Source organism: Plutella xylostella, chromosome 16 (genome assembly GCF_932276165.1).
Source record: "Plutella xylostella chromosome 16, ilPluXylo3.1, whole genome shotgun sequence".
Classification (NCBI taxonomy): domain Eukaryota; kingdom Metazoa; phylum Arthropoda; class Insecta; order Lepidoptera; family Plutellidae; genus Plutella; species Plutella xylostella.
The window spans coordinates 245,473-265,442 of record NC_063996.1 but is presented as its reverse complement, the minus strand read 5'-3'; the positions used below and the strand labels follow the sequence as shown (position 1 = coordinate 265,442).

General features: G+C 38.8%; 2 protein-coding genes and 1 non-coding gene across 3 annotated transcripts; 2 read left to right on the top strand and 1 right to left on the bottom strand.

Annotated features, from left to right (window-relative positions):
- The first annotated feature begins 139 nt into the window (after positions 1-139).
- On the top strand, positions 140-1,783 carry LOC105382657. The gene is made up of 3 exons (XM_011552578.3): positions 140-402; positions 513-614; positions 883-1,783. Exons 1-3 carry the CDS (start codon positions 262-264, stop codon positions 1,321-1,323), a joined length of 684 nt encoding a protein of 227 aa, XP_011550880.3. The 5' UTR covers positions 140-261; the 3' UTR covers positions 1,324-1,783.
- Positions 1,784-14,807: 13,024 nt separating this feature from the next.
- Positions 14,808-16,396, bottom strand: LOC119693792 (circumsporozoite protein). The gene is made up of 2 exons (XM_038118288.2): positions 16,236-16,396; positions 14,808-15,882 (listed from the first exon to the last, which is right to left on the bottom strand). Exons 1-2 carry the CDS (start codon positions 16,269-16,271, stop codon positions 15,184-15,186), a joined length of 735 nt encoding a protein of 244 aa, XP_037974216.2. The 5' UTR covers positions 16,272-16,396; the 3' UTR covers positions 14,808-15,183.
- Positions 16,397-17,227: 831 nt separating this feature from the next.
- LOC119693899 lies at positions 17,228-18,750 on the top strand. Its single transcript, XR_007267178.1, has 2 exons — positions 17,228-17,873; positions 18,127-18,750. It is a non-coding gene; the product is annotated as an uncharacterized LOC119693899 (transcript).
- The last annotated feature ends 1,220 nt before the right edge of the window (positions 18,751-19,970 follow it).

The window sequence follows — 19,970 nt, the reverse complement described above, 5'->3', positions numbered from 1 at the left end:
AGATCAACACTAATATTAGACTTACTGTGAATATATTCGCATTAATATCCCTACTTAGTTCCCTCATACCCTAGTCTAGCCGTAGCCAAACTGAGAGAAAATCAATAACTTCGACATACGCAACTATGTGTAGTTCCACTGTTCTAGCTCTGGGTATAAATAATTACCACTGTACAATTTAAGATAAAAATTATAGATAGGCGTGATTCACATCTACATAGTGTTTAGAATAAGTGCATTTAAGTAGGTATATGTCAAAGGATGTCACTGAAAGCGTATGAAGATGCTTGCCTCAGGGCAGAGTTATTTGGGCAACCCAAACCAGATAAAGACGAGTTTTTGGCCAAAAACAAACATTTGGATATTGTCGAATTTGAAGAAGTGGATATAAAAAGTGCTGAGGTATGTAGTTATCTATAAGACTTTAGATGGTGTAAGTAACTGTAAGATATTTATAAATTCTGATAATAAGTGTTAGACTATTTAATATTTATATAAAATATAATCTTCAGAACACTGCGATGCTGGGTGAAGACATAAATGCCACCAGCGGGGGATTTGTTGAGTTGAACACTATTTTGAATTCAACACAGACGAAAATTAACAAGTTGAAGGTAAATATTTTGTCATAATTTTATAAAATTATAGTAGGTAACAAGCACCAACCTAAATATAACAAAACATCTACCCATAGAGAAAATAACCTACCTTGAGCTATACGGTTGTCTGACTTGACTTCCCCCTAAGCAGAGAACAGGGATATGTCTAAGGGATTACTGTCATGAGCATATTCATGCTTATGGAAGTAGTTAGTATTACCTACATAGTTTCACCTATTAAAGCTTAACCGCTAACTCATGCTCTATAAAATATCTGTTCTAGGGTGTGTGCGGCAGCTTGACCAACTTCTTCCGGGTAAAACTAGCCGCTAAAGACAACCTATCTTACTCCAGCGAGCCAAGCTACGTCGGCCAGACCAACTACGACAAGGACTATGTCCCAGCCGAGACCTCCGCAGACGCAGGGTCTGTGAACACGGGTCTGGGACCAAGTGACAGGGAGCTGTCAGTGTCAGCAAGCGCGGGAAAATCGACCGTTAAGTTCCAAAATGGCGGCGACATAAACAGCGCTCTGTCGGACTTGGAGAACATGCAAGAGATCCAGGGTGCGGGGCTTCTGAGCAAGTCCACGGTGAAGGACATAGGCGCGCAGGTGACCAGCCAGGTGGACAAACTCGACCGCATCCTGCAGCAGGCGGACCGCGCGCAGTCCTCCATGGACCACCAGAATAAGCAGATGGCATCCATTTTGAGAAAAAAGTAAAATTATAACAGCTAGCTACATATTTGTTGATATGAGATTTGATGGTCTAGAAACAAATCTAATTGTCCCCTGATTCCCAACCTGGGTAGTAAGATTTTGAATAAGCATTTAATAATTTCTTATGTTGATCGATGGAAATGTGATATTTAGTATATTTTAAGGCTTACGAGAGTAGGTAGGGTAATGTTTACAGAACGTTGGAAATGCGCCTGAAAGGGATTCGGCGTGGAAATACTCATCTTATGAATCTTTGGCTAGTAATATAATCAATTGTAGCTTAATTGCTTGACAATACACTAGATTCTTAATAACATATATCTAAGTACCTACTTACATGCTTACGGGGGTATACTTATTTGTTATTCCTTACTAGACTTTTACAAGAACCCTCCTTACCTAGGTTATAGTAAATCTATATCTTCTCTCTGTAAATGTGTATTCTATGTGTACCTGCTATACTAAGGTATACTAAGGTACCTGCTATACCTACCTACGTATCCAATATTTTCAAAGTCTTTCAGTTAAAACTATTCACGGTGTCGTGCTTGTTATGCTCTTCCAATATCCCTGTTTATGAAAAGTTATGATAATGTGATAGTAAAAAATATTGTCAAAGTGTGAAACACAACAATAAATATAATGTGTCTTTTATTGATTGATATTATTGTTAAATTAAATCTTACCTGCAATATATTTGAAATAAATTAATCTGTGATTTGAATGCTGTCGTTTTGAATATTTCCACAACTGAATTTTCCCCAATAAGTATTTAGGAAGTAGGTAGGTGGCATCTTCACAAGACCTGCTGGTCCAAGGCACGTGAGCGTCTCTGCAGGAAGGGAGGCAGCCGTGACACCGCCGGCCGCATCGCCGCGCACTCCGCAAAAACAGAACCACGGACCATGAAACTGATCTGTATAAATACCATCCTCGCCGCACCACAACTAATCACAAACAATAACAACGCGACCGGTCGCCATGTTCCTAAAACTAATCTTATTCCACCAACTAGTCGCACTCAGCTTAGCCAATCCGTTTCACAAATACCCTTACGTTTTTCTACTAGACGTTGGCAATGAAGCGCTAGAGAATATAAACACTGAAAAGATTAGATTGTCAGTCCCTGGTGGGTCGGTCGCTCTGAAGTATCCAGCGGATGGCGATGGCGGTACCATCATCCACGTGAGAGTCAGCGGTATAGACTTCGGGACAGATCTCAAAGCCAACATCGTTGAAGGCGGCCCGGGGTACAACTACGTCGTGCTGCTTTTCGCTGGTAATGCCGGAGTGCCTTACGAAGCTGTGGTCACTGTTGGTACCTTAAGAAGTGATATGACCGAAGGAGTCAAAGAAACTGGAGAACAAACTGGCAGTAATGATTCCAAAGCAAATATAACTGATGGATCGAGTGGAGTTAATTCTGATGATGAGTTAAATTATGTGAACAGTGACAAAAAATCTCCGATACAGGAAACTAACGCAAACATTTACAACTATCAAAGCAATGATGCTGAAAACGAAGTAGAAAATGATGATGAATCTAAAGATACTCAAGTCAATGAAAAGGAAATTTATAATGAAAGGCCTCTTGATGTATCCAATGCTGAAGATAATACTTTAAACAATGAATACATACCAGATGATAAGAGTTATGACGGAGAACAGCCAAGATATGAAAACACAAATCTATATGCACAACCACAATACAATGACTTTAGATCACAATCAAGTGAACAAACGGATCAGCAAGGAGGAACAGGAACGGTGGACGATGTGAAGGCACAAGAGAAAGAGCCAGGTGCAGAAGAGCCGTCAGAAATAGATCAGATGTTCAATGATGAAGAAACGCACAACAACGACAGTGCGAATAAGTTCCAAGATGCGAACAATAACTATGCGTATGCCGACGAACAGCCCACGGTAGATTCCTAGCTTATTCTTAAAAGTAAGTACCTGTAAGAGTTTCAATTTGTTATTTATAAATTAATTAATCATTAACTATATACCTAAGTAGATTATATTAAGAGTAGGTATAAGTAGGTAGGTTGAAATAATAACAATAAAAAGGTAAATTCAAATAGTTTTCTTTTATAAACCTACCACTCGCCCTCACTCGCTTTTCCCATTTATTCTTCAAGTCAATCCTCCACCAAAAGGTTTAAATTAAATTAAATTTTGGTAGTAGGTATAATATGCTCAGACCTAGATATCAAGATTAGATTAGTGGAAGTTGCACAAAAGTTGCTCACGACTCGATATTTATTTATGAATTTATTATTATACATCTAATTGAGTGCCTTCTTTAAATATGTTAGCAATGAATCGCGAATCATCAATGGTGGCTCGTGCCAGCGGTAGGCGTACACGCGACCACATCCACTTATAAACATAATTTAGTCCTCCAAGGCTGACCGCGGCTGGAGCTCATTATCCCAGCGTGAGACTGAGAACTGAGGAGATTTGTCTCTCTTGTCTGACTCAAGAAAATTGCGCTTAAACTGAAAATATCTTACACGTGTGCCGTTTTTTTATAGCAGAACGTGGACGAAGTGGTTTGTTGATTCGACGGCTCGTCGCTTTTGTAAAGGTCGTAGGTGAGTAAGAATGATTTCAGTTATTCATGAATTAGGTACATAGGTACCTACCTAAAAAAGTATACCTACTTGAAATAAGATGCAGATGTAGTTGTGCCTGACTGGATGGCGTGGCAGAGACGACGACTTGTTGCGACGGTTTGAATCCCGGCCGGGCAAGATTAGTAAAAAATTGTGAACTTCTCAATAATGGCCGCGGACATCCACTATTCTATTCTATTTTGAGAGGCGCGGAGGCTCCTGTACGTGGCTTGATGCTTATTTACTTAAGATATGAGAGCGATCTTCTGACTGAGGAGCCGATCCTCATAATAATAATAACAATTGTATGGATAAAACAAAGAAATATGTATGCAGTAAATGAAATGGATGACTCTTAAAAAGAAACAAGCAGTAAACACAAAAGCTTTTAAAAATTAAACAACACAACTTTATAAATTTTGTTTACGAGTAGGATGTCTTGGTACCTATAGGTAAGTATGTACCTACATTATAAACAATGGTACCTAAGTAGTTCGAGAATCAGTTCGAAATGGGTTCAAAATTCAAATCCATGAGCAACGGTTCATAGAATTTCAAATCTGTGTATTTTAGGCAAACATGGCGTCGTGTCCTGAATTCGATCGCGTCGTTTACATTTCTAACATCACGTTTTCATTTTGTAATCATTACGCCATTGCATGAATGTTGTAGGTATAATTGTAATTTATAAAAAGATGATTCTTAATTCTCACTCTGACACAGTTTGAGGGGCAACGCTCGCTTTTCTTTTTACCTTGATAGTGCTCGATAGATTAGTAGGCAGAGGGTTTCAAAGCTACTGTATACGTACCTATCGAGATAATGTTGATGATGATGATGATGATGATGCGAATAGTCATCATATGACAAGGAAATGCCATAAGGTGGAACTTTTTCATTGTTCAATTATTCGGTCTGGAATACGAGTAACGGATTTTACAGTGGAAGGAAGACCGTAAAACGTACTAAAAGGCTGAGAGTTGCAAAAGAGATGCCATAAAGATACAAAATTACAGCCACATCAAGACGTGCCCCAGATCTTACGCAGCTTTCAGCGTTTTCAGCGATACAATAACCTCAAAATCACTTTCTTACTGTACTTATACCTAATAACGTCCTGAAATCACTCTTGTTTTTTTATTTATGTAAGTACATTAGTGGAGAAGGAGGCAAAGGTTGTGGTGATGGAGTGGGAAGATCTCGCAGCCGCTGCCCAAGATCGAGTCAGATGGAGAAATCTCTTCAAAGCCCTTTGTCTCTGCTGAGGGACGTCAGGATGGATGTATCTATGTATGTAAGTACATTAGGTAGATTGTTAGGTAAGGTAAACTATGGGAAATGTAAGTATAAAATAAATCGATTTCTTTAACTGTAAAATACTGGCCACAGCCACAGCATAATTTTGATCCAAAACGGTCCCTTGTCTGAATACGAATTTCAAATTTTCGATTTAAATAGCGGTCTCCGGCAAGGCGTGTTTCTTTCGCAATGTAACATGTATGATGATTTCTTGTTGTGATAAACAAATGCTTTCTTAATTTACATACCAGACATATCCTTGATCAGCTATAAATCATCCACTGCTGGACACAGGCCTCTACCAAAACGCCATCATCGACTATTATGCTATTGGTGATCTTTTCAGCAATTAATGAATAAATATTCTTAATTATATGAGATATGTGGTGAATATCGTGGAACAAAATCAGTTAGGATTTTATAAAACATAATATACCTAAATTCATCATAAATTTCATAACAGATAAAAAAATGTTTACTTTACTGAAAATATCGAGGGTACACCCGAGTCCGCGTTGTTCATCAGAAATGTTTCCTATTTCAGTATATTAAACCTGATGGTTTATTATATTTTCGTCTCAGGCAATGACTAAGCTTAGCCTTAAAGTTCTAGAGCATGAAGTTTACAAAACAAATAAGTACCTACTTACTGAAATCTACTCTCATGAAACCTATTCCGAGAATCGAAATGTTATGAATCATATAGGTTAGTGTTAGTACAAGTACACTCACGGGCAATGAAAAGGTTCCACTGAGAAAAACACCAAATTACTCATAAACAGAAAACGCTAGCTTAATGACACCTTCTGCAACTTTGAAGTACATTTAACAGAGCATGAGGATATAATGAACAAAATATCAATGACATTTTATCAAATTTTAAATGAAATGTGTGAAAAAATTGGGGTAGTTTAGTGTCGCCATTTTGTGAGTGGAACTTTTTCATTGCCCGGGAGTGTATAAGAGTTAATTACTGCACTGAAATATTGTTAGTTCTTAATGATTATAGTTATAAACATGGTACTTAATTAAGGACAAAAAAGTACAGGCTGGAATTTTATCAGTGATATTCGCTTATAGGCAGGTTGCTCATTCGTTACTACCCATCATGGGTAGCCTACCCATGTAGTATGTGGCCCATGCACAGCAGTAACGTCCGTAGTATCTAACGATCGTAACTGATCACTGTGGTTAAGCAACAACTGGCACGGTCAGCCATTGGATGGGTGACCGTTTTCAAGTGGTTGTTTTCTGGACGCTTCCGTGCTTTGGACGGCACGTTAAGCCGTGGGTCCCGGTTGCTGCTTCGGCAGCAGTCGTTAAGCCTAGTCAGAGGCCTTCGGGTAGCTTGAAAACATCTGGCAGTCGGGTTGCCCACTTACCCGACAACTCTCTCAGCACAAGCTTGCTTGTGTTGGGGTCCATGCACCAACCCACACTAGGCCAGCGTGGTGGACTAGGCCTAAACCCTTCCTTCAGTGGAAGGGGACCCGTGCCCCAGCAGTGGGAACGTGATGGGTCGTGATGATTAAAATTTATAAGAGCTTATTTGTAATCGAATCTATTAAACGTACATACCTATATCAGATCCTATAAATTAAGTCAGTTTTTAACGATAAGCAAGGATTGTTGTTTTGTTTGTTGGTTGGTAGTACGTAGCCGTACCTACAGATGTACCCTTCAATCCGCAGCTGCAGCATATTCCCCTGAAGAGCCGAAGAGCCGTCAAGAGCGCGCTCTGTAAATACTCGGTGACTCACTCGCTGGAACTGTTTATATTTAATCCTTGCAACGAACTTCGTAAATGCTCTGTCCGTCTGTCGGTGGCATCGTTCTTGTGGCCATCGCGGTCGTCTGCTGCACAGACCTCCTTGTGGCATGGTACAACACTACATGTCGTCAGTTTGTAGACCGTATGCAACTATGCATCATATCAATTCATGTCTCTGAAAGTCCAATCACAGATCGCCATAGTTTTTTACATTCTTTAATATCACTTACAATGATTTTGGTATTAATATGCAATGTATTGTAGTAGGTATACTTATAGTGCACACGATGACCGAAAATGTCGCAATTTTATTGACTTTACCACAGTTAATCGCTGTCAATACGTGGTAAAACGAATTAAAAATATTCAAAATAGTGATCTAAACACCTGTTAAAATATATTTCTTGCGAGTGAAACCACGGTGCATAACATACTCAAATATATGGAGATACATTTGGTAAAGTAATGCGAGTGAGATTAGCTACTTACCTGTGTTGTGAAACACAATGTTTGTATATTTATATACCTCAGGGTTTTGCTCGTTTCACATCGATCGTTGGACTTGAAGTTTGTTTTTGGATTGATTTGTTGATGAATGTTTCGGTCCCTGTAGAGTTTTGCAGAGTGGACAAAGTGTAATGCCACTTCTTGTAAAAATCTGCAAATCGAGAATTGCTATAAGTACTTACTTACCCTATAACTTTACAAACTGTACCTCTTCATACTTAGTTGTTGTTGGTACTTAAGTAGGTATAAGAAAAAATAGTTCAAGAGTCAACCAGGGAAAACACTGTGCTATTTACCAACTACATCATCAGCCTGTAATTCAGCAGGCCGTAGCTAAGGCATGGATAATAAGCAAGTATATGGGCACATAATTCATAAATCTTCGATGGAACAACAATTTCTTTAAATCAAACCTCAGTTTCTTCCATTCCTTCGTGGGTAGTAAAATAATAAAATTAGAATAACAACCGAATAACCTATAAAAAATATATGTAGTAAGGGCCCATTACGCGGTACTTACTGCGAACCAGAGTGCTTCCGGCAAGGTCGCCGACCCCGGCTGAACCGGGTACATGTCGGCTTCAGCTGTTTCAGGCACGACCCCCGAGGTTACAGGGATATTAAGCTTTTTATGGTTTTCGCGCTTTCTGCGCCTCAAAAGGAACATACCTATATAATAAATTGAAGTTTTTTTTATCGCTTCTTAGTATGAGGAATGAATTCTTTCTTTCAGATATATTTTTACAGGCAGAAAATTTAAGCATTATTGAATATTCGGAAGGATTGTTACTATTTTCCAGTTTAGTTAACTAAACTAACTAAACAGTTTAAACCGCTTTCCGGTATCACAAGCAAGGCTGACCCACTGATCCATTAAATGTTTACAAACAAAAAGTTTTTACTCAAATCAAGCTGTGAAACTATTTTCTCATCTTTAGTTTCCTTGTTCCTACTCGGTGGCCAGTTGCTACGCGGTATAGCCTCTTTACTTGACTGGCCGTTTTTACTGGCTGTCGACAATTTTAAGAAAAAAGTGTACTAGAGGTCGACTAAAAAGTTGTTGATTAATTAATTTGACGCCTCATTTCTGGTGTTCGTAATGTTTTTCTTTTGTTTTGTGTTAATGAAGCGTTGCAATGTAATTACTTATAACTTTTTTGTAGAACGACTTCTTTAACTGAAATAAAAATCTTTTCAGGAAAAAAGTAAGTACTTTTGAAAACCTGCAAGTAGTTTTCATGTCTGCAAGTATCCGGGAAGGAGTTTTCATTTAAGGTTCTACTTACTGTCTACTACTTAGATCTTTATTTTTATTGCACAAACTAACTTACTTACTGAATCATTATTCACCAAGTACTTATCCAAGAGATAGATTATTTATAAAGTACAGTGAATAGATCTTTTAATTTATTCCTAATAAGTATTCCACCTATATCATATGACCCTTATTAATGCGTTTCGATCTTTTTTTGTTGACTGTACCCACTTACCAATGTATTTTTAGTGAAATGTGCTCCAGTTAGTGTGCAGTTGTGCATGAAGCGGCCCACTGTTTGTAAACTTCGTCTCCACAGCGAAATGCGTCTCATTCTGAAATACATAAGTAGGTAGGTAGTTATTTATTATGTATTATGTGATTCATTTAGCATTTCTAATGCATGTTTTAAGCAATTAAAGATCTATTAGGACTGACCGACTGACACTGTCAATATGATGGTGCAGCAGACAAGACGGCATTACATAGATTTTTCTATTATTTCTATGAAGTACTTATAGTTATACCTACATTTTGTCGAAAGAAATAAATAGAAACCTTTATTTGTAAATTATTTACTTGCAGTCCTGCATAACATGACTTTCATACATACAGAAATGAACAATACATCGTTAGGTATCTTTAATTACGGAGATCTGACGTGTGATATATGCTTACGTTATACTCACATGATATTTTAACTATATAAGTACCTAATCAAATAAATACCTAAAAAATACCCTGAAGCCACAGTCTCTGAAATCTCTTAAAGGACGTTGTTCTATGTAAAGGACTCAAAATATCTGAGAAAAGTTGTGGTTCAAAGAAATCGCAAAGGAATTTTCTTCAAAGTAAACGTTATTTAGGTGACATTATTTGTTTTTTGCAGGAAACCAAATACTGGCTGGTTCTTAGGAAAGGTGGCTGAGCTTCGCCCTTCTTAATATTTTAGCTACTAAAACTTGCAACTCTCAGGGCGGATTCGACCAACGTCGAGTAACTTTTTACTCACGAGTAAAGTACCAGTTACTCGCGAGTAGGCAGATTTTGCATTCTACCAAACCTGAAACCAAGATAACTAGCTTATCCCAAGAATAAAATGTTATACCGCCAAAATTGACCGTGTAACGAGCTTATCCGAGAGTAATTTTGTAATGGCGGCAGCACATCAGCTGATTAGAAAACCGTCATAATGACATATAAACACATCTGTCAAAACATAAACAAAAGTACGTTAAAAGGCAAAGTCTCAGAATAACAACAGCGAATAAAATGGCATGTCATTTCTATTGCATGCTTTGAAACGCAGCTATTTTTATTTTAGTTGCATTACAGTTTCGTTCCTCGTTCATTCAATTTAATCATGGTATAACTTGGTAGAATGCAAATGTACTTATCCTAGATATTTACTCGCGTATAATTTTAATTCCGGTATAGTTATTCTCGTGTAACGTGATGTTTGGACGAATTCACCCTCAAGCAGTTACCAAAATAAATACATGTGTTCATAGCCATATTTTATGAAAATCGGCTCAGCCGTTATAAACTTATACGACCTATAATGTGTTGAATTTCGGGGGTTTTTTTAACGTTGTGGTTGGGTTAGTTAAACGTGCTGATCTCAAGAAGATCCGTCTTGCATTGTATTTGCGCGTTTTTGTAATCTAGAGTAACCCTTCGGAGCATTGCAAGGCTGCGGCAGGGCACTCACGTTTGTGCCGCCATCACACCTGCGTGACCCTCGCGCCTCCACGTGACCCCGGCTGATGCACTGAGGACAGTTGCAGTCACAAGTCATCCTCAATTGTCACCAGGACTCCACGGAAGCAGCCCTCTCAAGAGGCGTATCACCTGGTACTACTGTTCCCGCTGCATGGGTTAGTTACCGACGTAAACGTCACATTATCGCCATTCGCGATAAATACGCCGCTGTGATTAGTGGAGCGCGCATTTCACAAGTTTGAGGTAGTCGATACGAACTCGTGTCGCTGGACCTGGGCAGGTGGGCAGTCAGCGACTGACGCTAATCTGACTGACCAATCCTTTCACCGTGGGTGGTGGAATACCAAAGAAAAATATCGACACGATAAGATGAATTTTATTGTCACCTGTGGACGTTTTAGCCATTAGTTTTCCAGGAGTATCATGTCTACGAACGATATAAAAGTACCGAAAAGGCATCTACTACCTTCATTAATAAGTTACTTATACAACTATAATATGTCTCCGACTGTACACAGCATATAGACTGTGGCGGAGCCTGATCTATGTCAATGCTGTATATTTGGTGTTTCATGTCCATACAACATCACACGTATATTCTAATCTTGCTCTATTAAACTATAAATAGGGCGTTTGTTCATACGCTCAGAATTCCAGATTCAATTACAATGTTTCAGCGAATAGTTTGTATAACTCAATAAATAACGATATAACGGTTCGAAGAATTGATGAATCGGTATAACGGTACGAATAATTTAGGTACCCGGCGGTTTGTTATTCAGATACGTACAATAATACATTAAGTATAAAAAGTTAGACCACTTATATATGGTACACTTATAGTCAGTTAATTTGTTCAGTATTGCTCGCATAGTCTGATTCCGCGAGCTATAGCAGCAGCTATTTAAAAAAGACATGGATGTCCGTTATTTTATAAGTAGTTACCCTTTGTACGTCTTCCCTATTCAGTAGATATACATACTAACATTACCATCCTGTAGCAGCTTAGTCACTTGTCATTCACCTCGATTTATTGAACAAACGATCGATATCTACTACCTACATGTATCGCATCCAGTGGCGTGCTTTGGGAGAGGCCTACGTCCAGCAGTGGACTGCTATAGGCTGATGATGATGATGAAATGTATACTTTCAGAAATTCAGACCAAGAGAAACCAAACTGCAACATGTATACCTGGCCTTCATAATAGGTTATACCTTTCAGCTATTTCAGTATCGACAACATTTGTGCATTTCACGAGAGGTTTCCGCAAAAATGCATCTGAAGATGGTAGATAGTGTGAATTCAAGATGATCTCGAATGCCATTCCGCCGTCTACACAACCTCGAATATTAGTTGCCGATAACTATCCAATATTTAGACATGGGACAGTCACATAAATAATTGATGTCGATGTGTAAAGATTACATTTATAAAGTGGTTAGTAGTTTTTTTGGTAGCTGCTTGAGAGTTCCAAGTTTTAAAGAACACTTAGATACAATCTACAACGCTTCTTTTGTATAAATATGCCTGTATTTTTATTTTACTGTATGTATAAATATCCAACTTTACAATAATGTCCTTCTTTAGTTTGCTATTGCTACGATAACGATTGCTATTGTTGAAACAGTAATTCTATGCACTAAAATGATACAAAAAACACGTTTTATATATTTTTTGTCTGCATTAATTTAGTTAACAGTTAAAACAAACCCAGTATACCTACTACCTACAATTCCAGTATATCCAATATATTTAGACTCAGTATGTTCCCAACACTAGCTGAAAGGAAACAGCAGTAACACTCGACACACTGCCCGAGGTCGCCCGCGGAAGCCAACAGTTATCGACATCGATAGCCGCAGCACTACTCGATACTCGTCCATTACGGGCTCAGCTCTGCCCCCGTATTTTGTAACTTTTTGAGAGTTAGCAACCGGTGATAATTGGTATCAACTTAGAGACTTATTAACCGAAAACACCAAAAATCTTAGTGAAAGAAATATGCAAGAAGCCTACCAATATATCCTTACATTCAACATAAACGTTTGTGAAATCAGATAAGTCAGTAAAAAGTTATTAATTAATAATGCTCTAAATTGTCAGCCATTTTATACCAACCAACCCCACTCGGAGTTACATAATACGGGGGCTGACCCCGAAACTGTCGAGTGCTGAGGGGTCACTCTATAATGACGAAAAACTAAGTTACGGAGCCCTGCTGCAACCACGACTTTATCTTGTGATATTAAACATGCCGATTGCACGACAGCTATTGTTGGTTTTTCGTCAGTATAGATAGAGTAACCCTCTTGCTCAGCTGCTCACGTGCCATTTCCAGTTGCTTATTCTGGGAGCTGAAGATATGCAATCTTCAGTCATTTCTACAAACAGTTAAAATTATTGATGATAATGACATTCTTTCAGAAACATTGAATTTACAAACTTATAAGTACAAGCACCTACATGTATGCTGGCTGCTTGTGTTATTGTAGGCGAATCGGATCGGTTGAATTTAAAGTCAACACAAATCCAAAAATATACAAATTTAATATTGCATGTTACACTGTTACACAGGTGTTAAATATTGAGTTGGTTAAATAGTAAGCGACATTTTATCAATTTCGTTTAAAATTAAGTCTTAGTAGTCTCTTATTATAATTTAGTTTGATCTGTGAATAAATGTAAATAGATACCTATTTACTATGTTTTTTAACAAACAAAACAAAAGGTCTAGTACCAAACTATTTCAAAATTTGGAGACAGTAAGATGTTTTTTTTATGTATTTTGAACATAGAACAACGCGGACTCGGTATGATTTTGAACGAAAGCAGCAAGCAGTGGGAAGCCACTTTGTGTTACAGGTACCTGCTAGCTAGGAAACTACTACAAAGTTTACAATAAAGCTTTATCTTGTATTCCCCAATGACATTTTAATATAAAATAACATACCTATACCTAACCATATTTTTTTCATCATCATGAATACCACCTGCAATATGCCCCTCGGAGATACCATCAGCTCAAGCCCAGCACAAGAGCAGCCGGCATCGCCGCGGTGCCAGCAGGCGAGCACTCCACACGACACGTCAAGGCTGCAGATTTATAGTTGAATTGTGTTTATAGTTGATTGATAATAAAATTATACTGGGTAACGTATGGACATGGAAGATATAGGTGTAGATAGATAGAGTTTGATAGAGTACTCTTTATTTTCATCACAACTTAATTAGGGTACAAAATGCTGTCTTATCGCTTAGGTATAGCCATCTCTTTCAGACAACTTTGGATGGATAAACTAAAAGAGACACAAAAATAGGGTTCAGTGTCTTTCTGAAAGGAATGTAATTTAATTTCATTACTAAACTAATATATATTATCTACCTTTTAACACCAGAGAACATAAAGTTCATGTTTTGGTAGATTTAAAGTGACTGTGCCTATGTGGATTGTTTGTCGGTTCCCGCTCGCTGCTCACCGGGTGTGAGGATCACTCTAATCCTAGGAATTGTGAAAGGTGCGGGGTGAACGACCCCGGAGTCGTCGTGACACTTTCAGGACAAATTTCAGCGGTTTCAGACCGACTCGCGCCTCAGTAGGCCCGTGTCGATGTGTAGATTAGATTAGAAAATTAATCAAATTATAAATGTATTGGTTACGAAGGCAGTTTTCACCGTTTGATCTAGTAATTATTAGTGATTAACTGAATATAATTATGATCGGAAGCAGGAAATTTAATTAATTTGTAGAATTATTAACAAAGTAAGTTGGTACTTATGAGGTGAATTTAATAAGAAAATTTATTTTTCTGTACGGGTTTAACTTATTTTATGGTAAGTAATACAGTTTTTAAATCAATAATACTTAAACAAATTGTTTCTACAAAGATATTAGATATTGTATATTATAAATTAAGGGTTTCCAGTTAACATTTTCTTTTGGTTTTCCTCCCTATTGTTTGAAGTAAATTACACCTACCTTCTTACATTATTGTCTTACTTTTCTCATATTTAAGTATAATCGATCATGGATGGTATTTAGAATAGATGGCATTATTATTTTAATTGTGGCTTCCATTGATCGACGTTTTAACGAGTTCTTAATGAGGATCCGGATGTCAGGCGATTATCGTGCACTTACATGTAAAGTATTAATTATTCTTGCTGTAGGTAGCTAGGTATCTGCTACATAATATTTTCTTTCAGGGATTAACTTCATAGCTTTTAGACTTTTTTAGACCTTTGCAGACCACCTTTTGTGGTCTTATTCGAGAGGTGTAAAGATGAAATTTTCAGTATCATAATAAAAGTCAATTTAAAATGAATATATTTTATTATGGTAGGTACATATGTAGGTAGTATAACAGATTATCAAAATTTTGGAAGTGATAGCATAATTTATAAAAAAAATATAAGAATAAAATCTAAAACAACATTTAAAAGTAATTACAATCACAGTGGAATTGGTTAAGTTGAGAAGGAGATACTTTTCATAGTGTAGGGTAATAGGGTGAAGTTTTATTAGTGAAACCGTCACCAGATCTCGAACAGGATCAACCTTTTCTTTTTATTTGTGAGTTGTTATATTCTTCGCGATTTCGAGAGATAATGATCCTAGCGGTATTATAATGTCCACCATACATTTAGTTTATGAGAAAGCCATCCCTTCAATACGTCGCCAACACTGTCTTCAATAGCAATCGTCACCAGTGCCCGGGGCCATGTTCCCGCCCCCTCCACCCCCCGCCGCGCTCCCGAGGTCCTGCTGGCCTCCGGGAGCACCCCCGCCGATACCATTACCGTTGTTATTGCCTCCAGCAGGAGCGCCGTTGATATTACCTCCATTGTTATTGGCACCGTTGCTAGTAGCCGACGCCGCCGTGCTACTAGCACCGCCGTTGTTATCGCCACTAGCAGCCGATACCGCGCTGGCACTACCGTTGTCGTTGGCAGCAGAAGCAGAAGAAGCGTTGCTATTACCCTTTTTGTTGCCAGCAGCAGCGGCCGCGGCGGCGGCGTCGTCAGTAGCAGAGGCAGCAGCAGCAGAGGAATTCCCGCCAGCTGGTGCTGTAGTACCCGTAGAAGTGCCTTGGCCAGTAGTAGGATAACCCTGGCCTTGGTTAGAAGGAATAGGAGCAGTGGTGCCTTGCCCTCCGCCGGGATAGTTGTTGATTGGGTTGCCGTTGCTACCGCCGCCGCCGCCGCCGCCGCCCCCTGGCGCTACGTTCTGGCCGCCCCCTGGCGCTACGTTCTGGCCGCCCCCTGGTGCTACGTTCTGGCCGCCCCCATCGTCGCAGTCATCAGACGACGGCGACGAAGGTGAAGGGGATCCGCCTAAAAACGACAAAAAGTCGAAAGTTGGCTTGGCGGCCGCAAACGTGGCCATTGTCTGAAAAATACAAAGGATCTTTAAATATTTCTGCTGCCAGAGAATTTAGTATAGGATATTCATAAGATAAGTTCCCGGTGAGCCACCTATTGATTAATAACTTATAGACAAGTGTTAAATTACTCTGGATCCCAGCACTGAGCAGTCATTGTATGTATGTAAGTATACATACAGGGACTGCTTATACAAAGACAAAGAGCTGGATTACAGGTCCATTAAAATCTATCGTTGGATTCAGAGCTCTTCGATGCCAGGCAGACTTTATAGATGTGTTAAAACGTATTTATCGATCGATATTGAGTGTGTGTTCTGCTATGCTGATGATTATGATGATAGAGAACTAATAAACTTACCACGCAAAGGACTGACAGGATCAGAAACGACTTCATAATTTTTATTTTCCTTTACTACCTTCGTTGAGAAAAGTAACTTGATCCAAATGCCTTCACTGCAGCTGGTGAGGGGAATGTGACTCTACTCCGCTAAAATTGATCATTTATAGGACCCTGATGCACTCACATTCTGTACAATTTGATACGATTAGATACACTCATCACGCGGTTTTGTATTCGGTTAATAAATGGAAATATGTTCATGCCTTTTGTTCCGCTGTTAAATTATTTACTGTCATAGTTAATTATTATTTTGTCTTTCATATTAATGTACTTAATTCATATGTACGTGATGCAGTGGAATATGCTGTAAGGCTCAAGGGGCCCTTTCGCGATCATTTTGATAACAATTTTCGGATTCAAACTTCCCCAAAACGGCCCCAGCGTGGTTTTTTCTCTATTCTTTAAGAAACGTCCGTAGTCCAGCTAGCTTCAGTGATCGTAATTGATCACTGAGGTAAAGCACATGGCATGGTCAGCCATTGGATGGGTGATCGATTTCAAGTGGTTCTTTTCTGGACGCTTCCGTGCTTCGGACGTCACGTTAAGCCGTGGGTCCTGGTTGCTGCTTCGGCAGCAGTCGTTAAGCCTAGTCAGAGGCCAGAGGCCTTCGGGCAGCTTAAAAATATCTGACAGTCGGATGGCCCACTTGCCCAACAACTGTCGCAGGACAAGCTTACTTGTTTTGAGGTCCACCAACCCGCACTAGGCCAGCGTGGTGGACGTGCTCCAAAAAGTAAGGAAGTGAAGGGTCGTGATGCCGAGACAAGTATAGTCTACTTACAGGGGGTCACTTTGTATGACGACTCGAATCTATATCGTTGTATTAAACGAGCCGTTTGCGCTCTCGTTCGTTCGTTTTTCATTAGTATAGATAGAGTAACCCTCCAGATACTAATACCTTGCGAACTAGCTCTAGGTATTCTAGGTATCGTTGGGTGACCTCAGCTATGAAACAACAGCACAGCTGTGTACATAAGTATTATACATAAATTGTTTATTTGTCTCATAGTTGCATGTAAAGTTATTTACCCAACTTGTATATTTAACGGGTTTGTGTAATTTTATGTTTGTTAAACTTAACAGTTGCAATAAAATATCAACAAAATTCGTTTTACTCACACGAATTAATAATAACAATAATATGCAGTAGGGGTGGTGATCGCGGATAACCGCACGATTTTTTGAAATAAACTATATTCGATGTCTTAAACTTGTCATGTATTTTTAACTGTTCGTACCTAATATCGGACACTTTGATTATCCGCCAAGGGACTGTCTTACTATCTCCATAAATTATACATAACAATAATTTAAACTCATTTTTTAGAAAAGCTGTAATACGATGTCAATACGAGTAATTAATGCGAATAACATAAACAGAAATAATGCACCATAGCTGTGCGTCGTTCGAATTTGTAAATAAAACCCTATAAATTAATTGCAATTAATAGTATTGAGTCAGTGCATCTACTCCACTACAAGTGGGGAGTGTGGGGACATTAGTTTGGGTACTCGTACTAAGTTTATTAATGAGAATATAATATCAGAAACCATAACATAATGAAATCTTTAGTGATATTGTTATTCGCTTGTGTGGTAAGTCTATTAATTCTTTTTGTCTGTTTGGGATCAAGAGACAGTGAATTCATCGAATATGTTGTTAATTTATTTGCGTTTATCGTTGTTGTTATTAATTTGTGTCACCCATCGTATCTATTACGGTTACGGTAGAGCTTTTTAGGAGAGACCCAGGAGACGACGACGGCAGGGCTGATCGCCAGCGGGGTGAGAGAGGAGTAGTCATAATTATCATAATGCATTTTCTTGACAATACCTGCATTTTTTTCAGGCAATGGCCACGTTTGCTTTTACAACGGCAACATACTACGACGACGGCTACACGGATGACTACGACAGCGGCGAGGGCTCAGCAGCAGCCGCCGCTGCGGGGGGCGACGGCAGCCGGGCCACGGCTGTCGCGGGCGACGGCAGGGCCGTGGCGATGGCCAGCAGTGACGGCGGCCGCGGCGGCAGAGGCGGCAGCGGGGGCAGCAGCGGCGGGAGGGGTGGCAGAGGAGGAGGCGGTGGGGGAAGAGGCGGACGGGGTGGGGGAAGGGGCGGACGAGGCGGGGGAGGGGGCGGCCGCGGAGGCGATGGCGGTTACGGTTATCCGGATGACTACAACTATTAAGACGTTGTTGGCGACGGACTTGCATTTTCATGAAAGAAACTTTCATGAGGGAGGCGAACGTGCTGGCCAAATACAAATACTGATGCTTTTATTTTTAGTATACCTACTTTCATATAGAAATACTATCACTGATGCTTTTATTTTTAGTATACTTTCATATAGATAGTGTAGGTATCTCATTTGTACCTATAGGTAGTAATAGTAGGTATAGTAGTAGCATAATGTGTGCATGGTTGGGCAAAACTTATATAGTCCGTCGCTACAACACTGGACACACCACACCTGAAACCGAACAGGTGATAAAGCCTAGGAAGCGTGCTGGCTGTGCAATTTGAATTTCTGTGTACATAAATACTGATTAATATTTAATTTACTAACTAACATAGATTAAGTATTGTATTACTAACACAATGGACAACATTTCAAAAAACTAAAGCTGCTATAAATCGAAAACCATTTCGAGATTTAGCTCTAAAGGCCACAAAAAAAATGTTTTTGTATTTTTTGGATGTATCATTTTCGAGAAAATCATAAAATAGTAAAAAAGTGCTGATGACGTCATGCATCATGTGCGATGCATTTTGATGATCAAAGCCCATAGATTTAAAAACAAAGTAACTGTCACTTTCATTTTTGATTGACGTTGACGTTTTATCGTGACGTTGTTGTTTATTTGGGTCATTTTCATTAATTCTGTTCTGACACTTTCTGACTATTTTTTTTATTTATTATTAAGAGATGACCTCTATATAATATGTCCCAGAGCATGCCACCGCCTACACAGTTGAAAAAATGCTTCTGCTTATTTTTTTACATGATAAGTACCTACTTTCCATCATCAGAAATATCAATGTCATTTGAAAATGACCCCTTTGTTGGTTGGCATGTAAACAAAGTTTAAATGTCACTTGTCAGTGTCATTTATGTTTTTTTCGAGACTCCGGCAATAGACAAAAATAAAAATTGAGCCTAATATGTGACGTCACTTCCGGTTTTAAAATAATTAATTTTAAAGTTAAAAATAACATGCAAAAATTAATGTATATACAAAATAAAAAAATACGGGTCCACTAATTTTCTATAAACTTTCCGAATAGCTAAAAAAAATATAGGGTAAAGAAAATGAAATGTTGTCCATTGTGTATGGAATTATCTTTGAAATAAATGCTTTATTATTATTATTTGGGACGGACAAGTTCCTTAAATGTTTTATTTGCTCAAATGTATAGCAACTTCAAAGACGAATGCACTGAAACTGACCGATAACTGTAAATACTGACAGTGGCACATTACCTGGCTGCCTGAAGTTAATTGCAAATAAACTGTTATTTATGGACACTCCAGCCCTCCTCCACCAGGATACGTGACCCCTCCCCGGCAGTAGCAACAAGAGGGCCAGCTGGCATCACGAGAGCTCATAATATACTGGTCACTATTACCAAATTTGATTTCGATATTTCTGCAATAATTGACGCGTTAGTCCTTATCTCCCTAGTTATAAA

What these genes read in the sequence shown, in the direction of transcription:
- LOC119693792 (XM_038118288.2), bottom strand. Translation starts at nt 16,271, where the DNA reads ATGAAGTCGTTTCTGATCCTGTCAGTCCTTTGCGTG. An exon ending in TCCTGTCAGTCCTTTGCGTG is followed by an intron (nt 15,883 to 16,235) that starts GTAAGTTTATTA and finishes TGTATTTTTCAG; the next exon opens with ACAATGGCCACGTTTGCGGC.
- LOC105382657 (XM_011552578.3), top strand. Translation starts at nt 262, where the DNA reads ATGTCACTGAAAGCGTATGAAGATGCTTGCCTCAGGGCAGAGTTATTT. An exon ending in TGGATATAAAAAGTGCTGAG is followed by an intron (nt 403 to 512) that starts GTATGTAGTTAT and finishes TATAATCTTCAG; the next exon opens with AACACTGCGATGCTGGGTGA. An exon ending in CGAAAATTAACAAGTTGAAG is followed by an intron (nt 615 to 882) that starts GTAAATATTTTG and finishes TATCTGTTCTAG; the next exon opens with GGTGTGTGCGGCAGCTTGAC.